The sequence below is a fragment of the Formica exsecta genome, unplaced genomic scaffold (genome assembly GCF_003651465.1).
Source record: "Formica exsecta isolate Colony F162 unplaced genomic scaffold, ASM365146v1 scaffold38, whole genome shotgun sequence".
Taxonomy (NCBI): Eukaryota; Metazoa; Arthropoda; class Insecta; order Hymenoptera; family Formicidae; genus Formica; species Formica exsecta.
Window position 1 is genome coordinate 1,834,526 of NW_021851042.1, and position 16,919 is coordinate 1,851,444.

The window sequence follows — 16,919 nt, forward strand, 5'->3', positions numbered from 1 at the left end:
GTCGTGTAATGATCTACACCACTTTGATAATCTTATCAGAACAACAGATTGTTATTCAGTTGTTAACGAATTCATGTGAATTAATTGCGATCAAAATATCATTTCGTAATGTCTTAATAAAATCGGGATTTTACGAATACGTGGCTTTTTTTCGCATAGCACGTAAGCTCGGGCGAAACGACATTAAAATTCTATCGAGTTATCCGCAGTTTTGATATTCCCGGTCGTTTGCCAGTGCGCGGCATTTCCAGTGGGATTTTTTTCCGCGATTCGACCGCGCGCGTACAATTAAAACAAAAGCGAGCGCGAGCACCGGACAAATACTCTCGGTGCCTAGAAAGCGCGGCGGTAACGACGAGCATTCGAGGCGCTTCGACATATTCGTGGTTCGTAAAAAAAAAAAAAAAAAAAAAAAAAAAAAAAAAACAGCTATGTACATTCATTCGTCCATTGGTGCCGTAGTCGAAGACAATCATCGGGGAGAAAAGTTCGTCGTTTCGCGTCTGGGTATTATATCAATGGTGAACAATGCGCTGCTTGCGGCGCGCGCGAGAGCAAACGCTCAAAAAATAAATTAAAAAAACAGGAAAGAGAAGAGAGAGAGAGAGAGAGAGAGAGAAAGAGGCGAGTGGAGCGAAACGCGCGGTGGTTCGAAAGCGTCGACCTCGCCGGCGTAGAATTTATAGGTAATTATTTTTTTCCGAACGTACGGGCCCGTTTGTCGTCGTCGAAGATGAGATGAGAGGGAGGTGGTGGCGCGAGAGGATCGCCGCAGCGGGAGGAAGGGTGTGTAATAGGGGCTGCGAATGAGTCTCGTCAAGCGAGAATCCACGTCGAACGGCGACTGCCATTGGGCGTGGAAACTAAAGCCAGATCGTGTCGCGGATGCGGGTGTACATTTTCTACGGGATCGTATCCACGGAGAACAGCGGAGACCCAACCGAGATAGAGCGTGAGAGAGAAGGAAGAGCTACTAACGGTAGGATCGCGGATGGAGAACGACGAGGAGGAGGAAGAGCAGGTGGTGGCGAAGGGGGCGACGGTAGCGGCGGCGACGATGGAAGAGACGGAAGAGGGTGAGGAGGACGCGCGAGAGGGAGAAAGAGAGAAATGAGGGGTTGAGGTATATAACGCGACAATTGCCGGATGCGACCGTTCGTACGAATTGCGCGCGGGGAACTTAGGTACCGTGTACGTGAATCTCCGCGAAGGGGGATGAAGGCAAGAGGGAGAGATGAGCACGAGGAGGGCTGGAACGCGAGCGAGGGTGAGGGATTGTATAGATACGTCCCTGCGGCGGTGGTTTGTAATATTATGATAACCCTCTCCCTGCCTGCGCCCGGCTTCCTCCCTTCTTCTCTCTCGCTCTCTGTCTATCTCACTTTCTCTCTCTTCCTCTCGTTTCCCTCCTACGCGTACACCAGGCTGGCAGGCGGCCACCCTCTTTCAGCGGCCATGTTGCCGGGAAATATGATTATTGTTATTATTTGCACCCTCCTTCGGTCGTATCCTCCTGACTCCTCACCTCTTCGTAACAGCCCCGTCATCCTGCTGGAGTGGTTGCCTCCGTTTTCTCTCTTTCTCTATGTCTCTCTCCCTATCCTCCTCTCCTTTTCTGTCTTTACCTCTCCATTTCTCTCGCGCAGCATCCCCACAGTCGTGCCATCCTGCGTAATGCTTTGCAGTTCTCTCCTGTACCTCCCTTCTCGTTACGCGAATCTCTCTCGTCCTCTCGCATCATCCTGCGACTCCATTCTCTCGCACTCCTGTTCTTCATGTGTAGATCTCTCCCCGCTGTCGTTAGCCGACGAATTGAGAGGAAACGAACGAGAACACAGGACCGAAACAACCGCCCGTCAACCGAAACCGTTTTCCTCTCTTTCTCTCTCTCTCTCTCTTTTTCTCTTTCAATCCGTTCCCTTTTCGTCTTTCATTCGTGTCGTTCTTTCTATCGTCCTTCCTGCCATTCTCCATCGTTCTCTCCCTCTCACTGCGGTCGTCTGGAAAACTTTACAATGCGAAATGCCATCCCCGCGTCGCACTTTTCGGCTCGCTGTATGTCTCTGTTCGCGTTTTTTTTTATCACTCTTTACTTCTCTCTTCATCTTTCTCGTGGTTGCGCGCAAGCTCATTTTTTTCCGTTCATTCTCGCTTTCTCTTTCTCTCATTGCTCCTCCCCAGCTTTCCGCGCGCGGCTCATTCCAACTCGTCCCTGCGGAAACGTTTCATCGACCGAGACCGCCATTCTCGGCTTTTTTTCCTTCAGGCTTTTTCTCGCCTCCTCGAACTTTCCTCGCGTGTCTAATATCAGGGTTATTTTTTAACGGTCGAAAATCACGTGTGAAGATCACCGAGCCGTACGCATTAAATACTGCTTACGATCAATATAAGATAGCTCGCGTGATTTTTATTGCAGGACGAGTTGTGCCGTATTTAAAAACGTCATAATTTTACGCATTATTTAAATATAAAGAGGCGAATTTAGAGCATGGTGTGTTGCGTATTACGCTTTAGCATAATTTCAAACTTTATCTCAATGATATTTACATATAAAAAATTAATGTCTTTGTACCGTTATATAAAATATCGTGTTACAATTTAGTTTTCGCTATTTTTAATCCTCTGAAATGTATACAGTTTAACATTGTAATTTAAAATAGCACGTGAGTGTGTTGCTCATGATGCGAACAATAGTATGACTTTTCGTGATACGAGCATATATGAGCTAATTATTCCACGGTTGAAAAATAAATAGGCAAGTTTTCGTTGCGCCAGAAATTAAAATACATTTGAATTTTCAACGCACATTTAGTGCTAAATGTAGCCATCTAATTCTCATTGCGTTGTCTTATTTCATTCGTTTATATCGTATGCGTTTTTCAAATTATAGACATAATATAAAATCCGACATATTTAATGCTAAATATAGAAAGAGATATGAATTATAATTTTCAGGAGAAATTAGAATCATTAACAGGAAATGCATAATACGCGCAACTTCTCGATACAGTTACCACTTTGCGGTTTTCACATTCTAAAGAAAATTGTTCTCACCTCTAAATAGATAGAAGCGGTAGTGAGCTTCGGATAGACGTAGTACACGTAATTCGCCGTAAACTCGCTTAATCGTGTTATTCGAGTCTCTCCTCGTAAACCGCGAGCGTGGATATGTAATGGTAACGTTAAAGGTAATAAGGACTGTGTGAGATACTCGAGACTGTCAAGAGTAAAGATACGAAACAAAGGAAACGTTGGGTGCTAGGTGTTTGTAGGAGAACAAAAGCACAGAAATAAACGGTGGAAAATGAAGAAGAAAAAAAAACTGAGACAGAATTAGAGGGATTGATTTTTCAATCATTTATCTTATAATCACAGATAATAATAAATAAACTATGTGAGCAGTATTAGCTAACAGTTGCTTATTTAGAGAACTGTTCGATCACTTAAATCTAGACGTATAATGCACAATGGCGAGAGAGTGATTCTCTGTAAACTCAACTAATTGTGTTATTCGAGTCGAGAAGCGGGCACGCGTAGTTATGTAATGATAGCGTTAAAGCGTTAATAAAAAAAAAAAAAAGAGGATCGCGGTGGTGCTTGGGAACAGAACGAAGAAACGAAAGTAAGACGGCCGGTACACATCGAAGGTGGTAGCAGGAAGAAAATAGAGATGAAGGGTGGAAAACGAAGGACGAAAGAGAGCGTGAGGTGAAAGCGGGGGTGGTTGGTCTCTCGGTCGTGGTAGTCGCGGGAGTCGTGGTAATAAATGGGCAACACGAGCGCTTATAAGGGGTAGGTAATCTAAAGCTTTCGAGGCGGTGGCTGCCGAGAGAAAGGGCGGACGAGAGGAGAGAGCGGCACTAAGGGGTGGAGAGGATGGAGGACGATGAAGAGGTGGGCTAGGCGGAGGGCAACGGGGGGTGGTTGGCGCGCGTAGGGTGAGAGGGTCTGGTTGGAGGAAAGCGCGGCGAAGGAAGGGGTGGATAAGGGTGGTTACGGGCGAGAGTGTGAGATAAGGTATAAGGTGGGTAAGATGGCGGACAATTTGCCGCTCGACTACTCTTGCCCGCACCCCTCCCTGGACGATTCCGAGACCTCCACCTCCTCCGTCCCCCATCCTGGTCTATGTACCGGGTAATAGATGTTCTCCTCCTTCACGACCAACGCGGAGACGCTGAACGCGCGCGCAAAAGCGTACGGTATCCCCCTTTATCTCGCGCCTGTTCTTCTCTCGCCACCGCCTTTCTCTCTCGCGGCAAGACAGCGGGAGATGAGACGGAAGGGAAACCGGGGAGACAGGCTCATGAACGTGCGTGACGGTGAGAATTGCGCGTGCACGTGAGGGACACGTACATACACGACCCAAAGTTGCGGCCGCCTGGTTCACTTATACGGAAAGCCGTACGCCGCTCCGAGGTACAGTCATCCGTGGATACGTAGGTATTTAAACGTTCTCCATAGAGAGTCACCCCCTGTCTGCCCCCCCTGTCGCCTCTTCGCCCATCCACTCCTCTTTCTGCCTATCGTTCCCGTCGCGACGTTTCCGTCGGCGCCCCCTAGTCGGCAGACCGCACCAGCGTGCTCTCTCTTAGCATTCCATCCGCCATCTTCTCACTTAATAAAATAATTACCCCGGACCAATTAAGCGTTCCCCTCCACGCCGTTCGTTCACTCCTCTCTATGCGGGACGCTGCGCGCATTTTCCACGAGCGGTCTTCGGCGGGATATTAACGCGGCACGTTATTCGAGCGTTTATTCGTTATCACTTTGCGGGATTTACGCGCCGAGATCTTAAGGCACATCCACTAATTGGCGCGTCGCGCTTATGCGACGCGACTAAACTTTGTCCTCATTATGACGAGTGCCGCAATAAGGGTATGTCTCTGTTCGCGTTTTTTTTTATCACTCTTTACTTCTCTCTTCATCTTTCTCGTGGTTGCGCGCAAGCTCATTTTTTTCCGTTCATTCTCGCTTTCTCTTTCTCTCATTGCTCCTCCCCAGCTTTCCGCGCGCGGCTCATTCCAACTCGTCCCTGCGGAAACGTTTCATCGACCGAGACCGCCATTCTCGGCTTTTTTTCCTTCAGGCTTTTTCTCGCCTCCTCGAACTTTCCTCGCGTGTCTAATATCAGGGTTATTTTTTAACGGTCGAAAATCACGTGTGAAGATCACCGAGCCGTACGCATTAAATACTGCTTACGATCAATATAAGATAGCTCGCGTGATTTTTATTGCAGGACGAGTTGTGCCGTATTTAAAAACGTCATAATTTTACGCATTATTTAAATATAAAGAGGCGAATTTAGAGCATGGTGTGTTGCGTATTACGCTTTAGCATAATTTCAAACTTTATCTCAATGATATTTACATATAAAAAATTAATGTCTTTGTACCGTTATATAAAATATCGTGTTACAATTTAGTTTTCGCTATTTTTAATCCTCTGAAATGTATACAGTTTAACATTGTAATTTAAAATAGCACGTGAGTGTGTTGCTCATGATGCGAACAATAGTATGACTTTTCGTGATACGAGCATATATGAGCTAATTATTCCACGGTTGAAAAATAAATAGGCAAGTTTTCGTTGCGCCAGAAATTAAAATACATTTGAATTTTCAACGCACATTTAGTGCTAAATGTAGCCATCTAATTCTCATTGCGTTGTCTTATTTCATTCGTTTATATCGTATGCGTTTTTCAAATTATAGACATAATATAAAATCCGACATATTTAATGCTAAATATAGAAAGAGATATGAATTATAATTTTCAGGAGAAATTAGAATCATTAACAGGAAATGCATAATACGCGCAACTTCTCGATACAGTTACCACTTTGCGGTTTTCACATTCTAAAGAAAATTGTTCTCACCTCTAAATAGATAGAAGCGGTAGTGAGCTTCGGATAGACGTAGTACACGTAATTCGCCGTAAACTCGCTTAATCGTGTTATTCGAGTCTCTCCTCGTAAACCGCGAGCGTGGATATGTAATGGTAACGTTAAAGGTAATAAGGACTGTGTGAGATACTCGAGACTGTCAAGAGTAAAGATACGAAACAAAGGAAACGTTGGGTGCTAGGTGTTTGTAGGAGAACAAAAGCACAGAAATAAACGGTGGAAAATGAAGAAGAAAAAAAAACTGAGACAGAATTAGAGGGATTGATTTTTCAATCATTTATCTTATAATCACAGATAATAATAAATAAACTATGTGAGCAGTATTAGCTAACAGTTGCTTATTTAGAGAACTGTTCGATCACTTAAATCTAGACGTATAATGCACAATGGCGAGAGAGTGATTCTCTGTAAACTCAACTAATTGTGTTATTCGAGTCGAGAAGCGGGCACGCGTAGTTATGTAATGATAGCGTTAAAGCGTTAATAAAAAAAAAAAAAGAGGATCGCGGTGGTGCTTGGGAACAGAACGAAGAAACGAAAGTAAGACGGCCGGTACACATCGAAGGTGGTAGCAGGAAGAAAATAGAGATGAAGGGTGGAAAACGAAGGACGAAAGAGAGCGTGAGGTGAAAGCGGGGGTGGTTGGTCTCTCGGTCGTGGTAGTCGCGGGAGTCGTGGTAATAAATGGGCAACACGAGCGCTTATAAGGGGTAGGTAATCTAAAGCTTTCGAGGCGGTGGCTGCCGAGAGAAAGGGCGGACGAGAGGAGAGAGCGGCACTAAGGGGTGGAGAGGATGGAGGACGATGAAGAGGTGGGCTAGGCGGAGGGCAACGGGGGGTGGTTGGCGCGCGTAGGGTGAGAGGGTCTGGTTGGAGGAAAGCGCGGCGAAGGAAGGGGTGGATAAGGGTGGTTACGGGCGAGAGTGTGAGATAAGGTATAAGGTGGGTAAGATGGCGGACAATTTGCCGCTCGACTACTCTTGCCCGCACCCCTCCCTGGACGATTCCGAGACCTCCACCTCCTCCGTCCCCCATCCTGGTCTATGTACCGGGTAATAGATGTTCTCCTCCTTCACGACCAACGCGGAGACGCTGAACGCGCGCGCAAAAGCGTACGGTATCCCCCTTTATCTCGCGCCTGTTCTTCTCTCGCCACCGCCTTTCTCTCTCGCGGCAAGACAGCGGGAGATGAGACGGAAGGGAAACCGGGGAGACAGGCTCATGAACGTGCGTGACGGTGAGAATTGCGCGTGCACGTGAGGGACACGTACATACACGACCCAAAGTTGCGGCCGCCTGGTTCACTTATACGGAAAGCCGTACGCCGCTCCGAGGTACAGTCATCCGTGGATACGTAGGTATTTAAACGTTCTCCATAGAGAGTCACCCCCTGTCTGCCCCCCCTGTCGCCTCTTCGCCCATCCACTCCTCTTTCTGCCTATCGTTCCCGTCGCGACGTTTCCGTCGGCGCCCCCTAGTCGGCAGACCGCACCAGCGTGCTCTCTCTTAGCATTCCATCCGCCATCTTCTCACTTAATAAAATAATTACCCCGGACCAATTAAGCGTTCCCCTCCACGCCGTTCGTTCACTCCTCTCTATGCGGGACGCTGCGCGCATTTTCCACGAGCGGTCTTCGGCGGGATATTAACGCGGCACGTTATTCGAGCGTTTATTCGTTATCACTTTGCGGGATTTACGCGCCGAGATCTTAAGGCACATCCACTAATTGGCGCGTCGCGCTTATGCGACGCGACTAAACTTTGTCCTCATTATGACGAGTGCCGCAATAAGGTACGTTGATCGTGCGACTTTGCGCGGTGGTTTCATATGAGACGCGAATTTTGAAGACGCTACGATGTGACAAATTCTGATTAAATTAAATTACGTATTTATATAACTATATAAGGCGCTGTTGAATTGATTTATTAAAAGTATAGTATACAGCAAGTTCACGTAAAAAATATGGATAAATCTCCGATAGTTGCTTCCGCTTTTTCGATTATTTGTTTCGTATATTAAGATTTTTGATTATTTTTTCAAGATACATTAATTCTTTACGATTCAAGATAAATTCTTTGCCATTCAAGATAAATTTAAAAAATGGATTTATATTGTTTAGTTTGTTAAAAAAACACTTACCTTTTTTTTCTTAGCAAAAATCTAGATAAAGATATATATTTTGCGGTATCGGATCTTCAATTTGTCCAAGTATATGAAAATTAAATATTAAGTTTTTTTAACTATGCTTAGTGTATATAAATGCATATAGACTCCAAAGTGAAGTTTATGCATATAAGCTTTAAAGTACGTGAAATGAGCAGCGAATTTTATCGAATAATTTTTCTTACTTTCCATCGATAAAGAGAATTTCGTTGAAATTCAGGCAAGATTGTGTTCACAGATGGCATCACTTAAACTCGATACAGTGCCATTTAAATCAAGATGTCTACCACAACGTTGGCGTGTCGCGTTTTCGGCCAACAAATATCTAATTTGTTTAGTTCGACGATCTCAGTGTTCTCTCAAGTACCAAGAAGATACAAATGGAAACTCGTAAAGTTGCCACAAATTGGACATGGCAAAGCTTTTCGAAGAATTGTCCATTTCAAGGATGAATACACGGTTGAGCCTTTGAAGGTTACAAATTTAGCAGGCAGGGATCCTGTCACAGGTACGCGAGATAATATCATTGCTGCAGCAGCTCACATTTTATTACATCTTAGATTGATATAATATTTGATTTTCTTATTATTCACAAATTTAATGGAGATAAGCATAATCAATGTGTAAATGTATATACACTGCAAAGCAAGATAATATGAAAAGAAAGTCTGACCTCTGTTGACGAAGCAGGAAATTGCTGGAAGATAATATAGATAACTTACACATCGGCTTCTGTTAATATTAGACTTTTGTACATATCGGCGATCTATCACATTAATAAAATAATTAAATTATATAATAAAAATATAATTATTATATAATTAAAAATAAATTTGATATATTATATAGATGCATACTGATATAATATGAAATATACATGTTTATGTTATAAATTAGAGAGAAAGAAAGAGAGAGAGAGAGGAGGAAGGAGAGAGAAAAATTAATGTATTATTAATTATATAAACTTTATATGCAGAATAATTTTTTATGCAATGGTATTTCGGATAATAACAGCATTAGAAAAAAAATTTTAAGTTAAGATTAATCTTCAACATTCGAGATTAGGCAATAAATATTCTACTTGCGATCAATATTTCCTTTGCAAAAATATTGCAAATATTGCAAATTTGGAAGCATCTATCTTCTTTATTTGAAGCGAGATTTAAATATAAAATAAAAAAATGGATCGTTTTTAAATCATTGAAACAGGTAGAGTAGCGGTAAAAGGAATCGGGGGTGGTATAAAGCATAAGTATCACTGGATCAATTGGATCAGGGATGGACCTAAAGACCTTAATGAACCACCAAAGGAAGAGAAAGTTCTAGAAGTCTTCAAGGACGGTTGCAGAACGTGTTTCGTCGCGTTGGTTGGTAGCGGACGCGAACTTAAATATATTTTAGCTACCCAGAACATGAAACCGGGCGACATAATACGTACTCATCAAGGAATACCGCGTAATCCTGTAAAGCCGTCGGAGGGAGATGCCTATCCCCTCGGTGCTTTACTCGTAGGAACTCAAGTTAATTGCATAGAGAAATATCCAGGACTGGGTGCGTTTCTGATTCATGCTGCTGGTAGTGTTGCAACGATAGTAAAGCGAGAGGAGGATCGTGTAGTAATACAAATGCCGAACAAAAAGCTTTTTAGCTTGCACGAAACGTGTATGGCTACAGTCGGTCGACTATCGAACATCGAACATGATTCTATACCGGTTGGCAGCGCGCAGAAAAATCGTGAATTAGGAAATCGACCGAGGAGCGGATTGTGGCAACGTAAAACTGGTAGATTCGGTCGTAAAATAAAGCCGCCTCCTAAAGTAAAACGTATCGATGGCGGATTCGAGAAAAAACCAGAAGTTATTGTTTTGAGTTGCACGAAAATTGCTTAAACTATCACACATAGACAAATCACAGTTGCAGATTAAAATATACGATATATTAAAATTTATTCAGAACACTAAATTGTTTATTTTATTGTCGTCGTTATCCTTTCTCACTTAACAGTCTGGATCTCTTATATATCTTGAAACATTTATTATATGTATGCAGGCCAGAGTGGAAGGGAAGATATGTATGTATTTTTTTGGACGTATACAGCTAAGAGAATTCGTTTATAGATCGTAGATAGAGTGCTTGGAAAAATCTAAAAAGGATTTTCAAGATAATTTTTTGCTCGAAAAAATGAAAAAAAAATTCAGGAAGATTTATCTCCGAAATTTAAAGAATTTTTCGAGAAATTCTTAATTTTCTTTATGATTGTATAAGTTAAAAACGCTAAAAAGCTCAAAATAAATTTATATTAGATTTGTTAAAATATAAACAAAAGAAATGTTTTAATGTTATATAAAAATTTTAAAAAAAGTATCGAAAATTAGAGAATTTTTGTAAAGATTTAAATACACTCTCGTACGATAATATTCCCGTAAATTTTCAGCTTACCATCGATTATATTTACGGAAATATAAGTTATATACAGCAAAACACACACCCGTAAACAAACTGTTTACATAACAGTTGGAAGCCATTGATAATTAATGATGTATTTGTGCTTTCGAATGTTGTGTTTGGGAATGTCTCGTGTATACCTGAGTTTCAAGAGTAGATTTGCGTCCTTGAATCGGACTGATAAAAGTATCCGGGTCGTGCGGGGATCCTGCCCCATATTATTTAAAGGCCCTTATTGTAGTAAACAGTTTCCAGATTGGGATCGTGCGAACGTATTTGTTCTTGCACGTCGGATTCCAATCGATTTACCGAGATAGGGACACGTTGTGCGAAAAGAGCACAGCAGAGCGGTGTCGCGAAAGTGAGACAGACTCCACAGATCAGAACTTGAATTGGTCCGGCAGCCCACTTTGCCTTACGCAACAATTGCCTTCGATCTAAGTAATTCATTACTATCGGCGCCAATACTGTAACAATAAAATAATATGTTTTGCATTATATTATCTGTAAATCCACACGACATTTTTATCGACTTCGTTAATTACTTCAAGGAAAATGAGGTCTATTTATAAAAATTTAGATTTATGTAAATAATTATATGGTATTAGCTATCCGTATAATTTTTGCTTATATAATAATATATAAAAATAGAAAAAAATTTAGCTAACGAGTGTTAATTGCTGATAATGTAATTGGCTTTTAGCTTATAAACGAAGAACGAAGAAGCTTATCAATTGCTTACACATACATATAGTTCAGATACGATTGATTGAAAAATACTATTTAAGAAGGTTGATTAATAAAGCTAACGCAGCAAAACCTACTCATGCTCGGAGAGGCCATAAGTATTCGTGATAACGTCACAGATGTGATTGCCTGTTTCGCCGCACGTTTGCTGTTACCGACTTTTGTGCCGTCCTCAGTTTGCAATTCGATACCACTTTGGAGTTCAGTAATTCTCATCAGAGGAATATTCACGCAATTAGCCGCCGCAACCGCCGCTAATGGTACCAGCCGGCCTGCCAACGGTGGTCCACGTTGAGCAAGACGGTTCAAGGTCAACGCCGTTATCACGGCGCCTCCGGTAGCGCCGATGTAACTCCGCGCTAACGTTTCCGTGGGAATCGGACTCGAGCCACTGCGGTTCGTGTAATTTACTATAGCATTGAACGACTGGTTGATCCATTGCCAGAAAATTACAGCTGGCGTTGACCTACGAGAATTATAAACGTCTTTCGATAACAACATAGACTGCTAATAAATATCGTAAACGAACGATCTTCCAATCGCTAAGTAATAATCCTAATTTTCCAGTCTCTTGAATGTTTTGATTGTGGACTTTGTAACTGCTCTCGCGAAATAATCACATTTGAAGTTATCGAAAACTATTTGTTAACATATATTTATTCAGTCGTTTTTGTTGCGAAAAATATAAAAATCGATGGATACAGCGATCGGAAAATTACTGCGCATTACTATTGCTTAAGATTAGTCTTCATATTTTGTTAAAAAGTACCAAAGAGGTCGAAGTACCCGATGCTCTTATCACGATAATTTTATGTATGTCGACAATTTTGAATACGTACTTGTAAAATGTCATCATACAGCCAGTTATCATCATATTCATGGGCACTTGAGCGCTCATACGCCCAATTAATAGCATTTTTTCGCCAGTATCGGGATGGTAAGCGCTGTCGTAAAGATATTTGCAGTTCCATAACTCATCCGCGATGATTCCTTGTTTTTCTAGGCTTTCGCCCTTTCTGCGCCGATAAAGTTACACGGTATAATAATTCATTATTTCATATTTATATAATAAACAAAGAACAAAAAAAGAGAAAAAAGGAGAGAGATACTAAGTTGCAATCATATAAAAATAGAAAGAAGAAAATATAGAATTTATAAGAGAAGGAAAAAACTTAAATAAAAACACGAAGTAATGGAAATAGATGACTTGTCTTAAACAAAATTTATTATAATTCTTCTTTAAACATTTCAGTAAGGTATAATTGACAGTCTAATTAAAGACATAAAAAGAATGACATTATAACATTAATACATAATATCACACACATACATGTTTTACACACGTGTTTTATACGTAATGTGACATATGATGGCAGTTTGCTGATCACACACATTCCAACAGAGAGAAGGAGAAAAAATTAATTATAGCAAGGACTACCTGTATTTCGTGACGATATCACGCGCGTGCTCGAGCCGCTGGTTCGAAGCAAAGACATTGAGCGGATTCGTCACTGTCAGAAAGTGCAATGCCCTTCCTTGATATGTGCTCTGATCCCAGTACGGTCTTTCGATGTCTATCCCATCCGGCGCATTATCCTGCGCCACTATCTCCTTTCTTTCCGACATCTCTTTGTATTTTCCTGCTACGACCTAGCTGCTGCCTCTCTTTCCCACCTGAATTCACCTTCTCCCCACCTCACCCTCTTAACGTTAGAGAATCGTCGCCCTTTCTTCTCACCTGCTGAGAGTTCGGCAGCCTCCAGGGAGACGGCATACGGTGCCGTTCTATCAACGAGGCAGGCTGTTCACCCAGCTACCAGTCGACTGACCCGCTCCAGAGTCCAGCCGATCTGGTTCTCCTCTCTCTCTCTCTCTTCATTTCCACATACTGGGTGTCGTTTCTTCCCTTCGCTCCGCTTGTTCGATCCATCGGCTATGTTGCTTTGCCTCTTGCCGCGCTCAACTCTCATCGATAAGACTGTTATGCGCGCGCACGAGCCACCCACATATCTCCGTTTGACGGATTTTCCACGAGATGGTGGCACACGGAGAAATTTGCCTATTTTTCTATGATTGATAAGAATATATTTGTTAATGATATCACAATGTATAATTTGAAAAAAGATTGTTAGTTTAAAATATTAATTTTATAGGAAAAATGTGAACGATACACGCGTGATAAGTCATTTAAAAAAATTTGATATAATGTTATAAAAGAAGGAAACTAAAAAAAATCGTTAAATTAATTTAAAAAGAATTTTTTTATTAATATTGCCGTTTCATTAGCATTGCGATATTATTATTTTGATATTATATTTCTAAAAGAGCGCGATAATTTAAACATATAATATTAATTAAAAATGGAAAACGCGATTAAAAGACTAGCTATCATATTAGTGAGTTTTTTTTGATAATTCCTGGCTAATTTTTGATCAGAAAATAATAGTCAGAGTATTGTAAGTTTTGGCAGAATATAGACTAGCTATCATTTACTGATCAGTTTATCTTGTCTAATTCTTGGTCAGAAAATAATAACTGAAATATTCAAACTTTTGTCTAAACATCATTTACTGATACTAGTTATCATTTACCGATTCGTTTAGTCTGACTATTTTCTCACTATTTTTTGTCCAGAAAGTGTTTTTTTAACAGCATTTTTTTAACAGCACCATCTATTAAAAAATTAAATTACGTACTGTTTTAATAGCTAGCCATTTAAATAGAATTTTATCTTAATAGAATTTTGTACCCAGTCATTGGACAGTTACTGTTCAGTAAATTTAAAATTAGTAAAAAATGGTCAGTTTTTCAAATCAGTTTTTCCAGACATTTTTCTACTGGAATATTATTTTAGCATTGCATTTTTAAGGAAGCGATAATCTAGATCTAATATTAATTAAAAAACGAAAACGAAATGTGATAAAAAATCGCAAGATATAAAGTTACAAACTTTAACATGTTCTTAATTTATTAATTTATTAATTTAATTTATGAAATGTATAATACATTATTGAATGGTATGTTATATTATTACGAGCAGAGAAAGTAATATAAGATTTATCAATTGTATTTGCATTAGCTTTAATTTATGATCAAAAGTTTAATTATACAACCATCTCAACGTGTGTCTCATCTAACATTTTTAGATTTTTAAATACAGAAGTTGATGAATAATTAATGACATGTTAATATTTTTCACCTGTTGTAAATATATTTTCTTACGAATCACGGATTACGGATAAACTTGTGTTTATATAAGTTCATAATCTTGTTATATAATATCTATATAATATATTATTAGCGATCACATAATATTATTTTTGTACATATATTTTATGAGTATTGTAACAAATGATGAGCATTGTTATCACCGTGTGTGAATGTTTTTGTTTAAATTTTTAAATTAACAGATCTCTGATTCTCTCAAAGGAGTTTTCTGGGACAAGAAACTCACTTTCAAGGTGATAACATCGCTAAATGATCTTGCTAACTAATTGTGATCGTGGTAGTGAAGAAACTCTTTATTCATGAACGTTCCTTAGAATAATAGAATTGTATTTAGAGCATGTGAATACATATTTGTTACGAGATTATTGCTTTCTCCTAATTAAATCATCTATCAGTAACAAGAAGCTTAACAGCTTATTAATATATACCTTATATATGTAGCATTATGTATAATTATTTATAATGAAAATAATAAGTAATATAAATGATTTTTTTTTGTTTCTATAAAGCATATTAAATGTTAGATTAGTGTATATTCTATGATTAATTTTAATTATTGGAAATAATGCTTTAATTAGCAATTAGTGATGATGCATTAATTTTAGTTGAATCTTAATGAAACTTAATATATATTAATCTCAAATTTGCCTTTTGGCAAATGGAGTATTAATTGCGTAATACTAAAAAAAATTCTCGAAATAAATCAATATTTACTGTTACATACTTATATATTAAGGCTATTAAAACTTAAAAATTGTATCAAAGACAGATAGAAGCTTATTAATATTAATGGAATATTTAATTTTTCTTTTTATTCTTTTTAATTGAAGAAAATTAAATATTACCAGTGTATGTGTGTGTGCGATATCTAACACCGATAGAAACTATTATTTTATATTATAGAGAACAAGAAGGAAAAGAATCTATGTCAAGTGTGACTAAAATGAATGAAGAGCATAAGAAGGTTAAGTATACAATGGTTGTAACCCTGTAGATTGTATGGAATTGTTTCCAACTATTATCATGTAAATTTGCCATTGATACGTTAATTACGACTTTTCTCTTATTAGCAAGGGTCAATGTTTATGTCAATCGCTGAAACGACCTAAATCATGCGAAATTATTATTAGTTGATCGACATATTTTTTGGCGCTATATATTTTAACGAATGCACGATCGTTCACCGAACTTTCTAAATGGCCTCGTCAAGTATCATACTACTTGACTTGATTTTAATTACGCAATTTAGGTTTATTGCCCTAACTGTAATCTTATCTTTAGTTCAATTATGCGATTCCACTTTTGTCTAAGTATATTTTAATTCAGAGTATCGTAGAGAACTATTTGCATGTGAAAACAATATCTACTAAACGGAATCAAAAATTTTAATTAACAATATTTTGATCAAATTAGAATTTTTTGTCGACACACATTTTTGTTTATATACATATTTACAATACAATAGTAATTTTTAATATTTCATTAGCAGCACCTTTTGTAAGCAAAAAATAACTAATTTTTCTTTTAAAAAAATAGGTCATATGTGATTGCGATGTTTTATGTTTTATCGAATTGATGAGTGAAATATAGATCGTTTCATATAATTCTATTATAATCCTATTATAACGTGGTGACCGTATTGCGATTTTTGGTCGAAATGTCAAAAAAGCTTTCAAAGAAATTTATTTGCTTTATATTTAAAACATAAATTTTATCAGAGAGCTATATATTTAAACTATGAATTATTTTAGAACACACAATTTCAAGAAATTATTAGTTTCTACATAATTTTTATTATATTAATTTTGTGATATATATTACAAGAGACTAAAATGTGCCATGTAATTGCAGATATGTCTGACTGGCATTCCAGATTAGAAGAGAGAGACGAATCCACTAATTTTCTTAGAATCACGATCTAATGCCCGTAGGACTTAATTTAATATATGCATGTCACGTACCTTTTCGCTGTAGAGTGGAATGCAGGACGATATGTATCAATATGTTAAATGTTCCGTGTAAGAACATAAACATTATAAAAAAACTGATACGTTTCACCATTAGACAGTCGTATGTCAATACATATATCTGGAATGTAAAACAATCTAAAAAAATTCATTCGGAATTAGTTAAAACAAAATATTATTATAAATCAATTTTTTATATATTAACAAAAATCGATGTATGATAATATTTTGTTTTAATTCTGAGTGAATTTTTTGTTAATTATTTTATATTCTAAGTATATGTATTGATACAACTGCCTAATAATGTCTGTGAAACGTATCAATCTAACAATTATATTCTTATACGGAATATATTTAAAGAAAAAAAAAATATATATATATGTATATATATATATATACATAATAATTAATATTTTTATGTTGATATTTAATTGATCGCAGAATAATAGCTTAATTTAGCGAAAGTT

General features: G+C 38.6%; 2 protein-coding genes across 2 annotated transcripts; one reads left to right on the forward strand and one right to left on the reverse strand.

The window, feature by feature from the left end:
* Positions 1 to 8,305: 8,305 nt before the first annotated feature.
* LOC115239383 (39S ribosomal protein L2, mitochondrial) lies at positions 8,306 to 10,027 on the forward strand. Its single transcript, XM_029813882.1, has 2 exons — positions 8,306 to 8,573; positions 9,275 to 10,027. Exons 1-2 carry the CDS (start codon positions 8,345 to 8,347, stop codon positions 9,952 to 9,954), a joined length of 909 nt encoding a protein of 302 aa, XP_029669742.1. The 5' UTR covers positions 8,306 to 8,344; the 3' UTR covers positions 9,955 to 10,027.
* LOC115239382 (sideroflexin-1) lies at positions 10,004 to 13,209 on the reverse strand. The gene is made up of 4 exons (XM_029813881.1): positions 12,696 to 13,209; positions 12,097 to 12,273; positions 11,335 to 11,723; positions 10,004 to 10,977 (listed from the first exon to the last, which is right to left on the reverse strand). The coding sequence occupies exons 1-4, from the start codon at positions 12,881 to 12,883 to the stop codon at positions 10,733 to 10,735; spliced, it is 999 nt and encodes a 332-aa protein (XP_029669741.1). The 5' UTR covers positions 12,884 to 13,209; the 3' UTR covers positions 10,004 to 10,732.
* Between the last annotated feature and the right edge of the window lie 3,710 nt (positions 13,210 to 16,919).

What these genes read in the sequence shown, in the direction of transcription:
- LOC115239383 (XM_029813882.1), top strand. Translation starts at nt 8,345, where the DNA reads ATGTCTACCACAACGTTGGCGTGTCGCGTTTTCGGCCAACAAATATCT. An exon ending in AGGCAGGGATCCTGTCACAG is followed by an intron (nt 8,574 to 9,274) that starts GTACGCGAGATA and finishes TCATTGAAACAG; the next exon opens with GTAGAGTAGCGGTAAAAGGA.
- LOC115239382 (XM_029813881.1), bottom strand. Translation starts at nt 12,883, where the DNA reads ATGTCGGAAAGAAAGGAGATAGTGGCGCAGGATAATGCGCCGGATGGG. An exon ending in TGTATGATGACATTTTACAA is followed by an intron (nt 11,724 to 12,096) that starts GTACGTATTCAA and finishes TAATTCTCGTAG; the next exon opens with GTCAACGCCAGCTGTAATTT. An exon ending in TATGGCCTCTCCGAGCATGA is followed by an intron (nt 10,978 to 11,334) that starts GTAGGTTTTGCT and finishes TTATTGTTACAG; the next exon opens with TATTGGCGCCGATAGTAATG.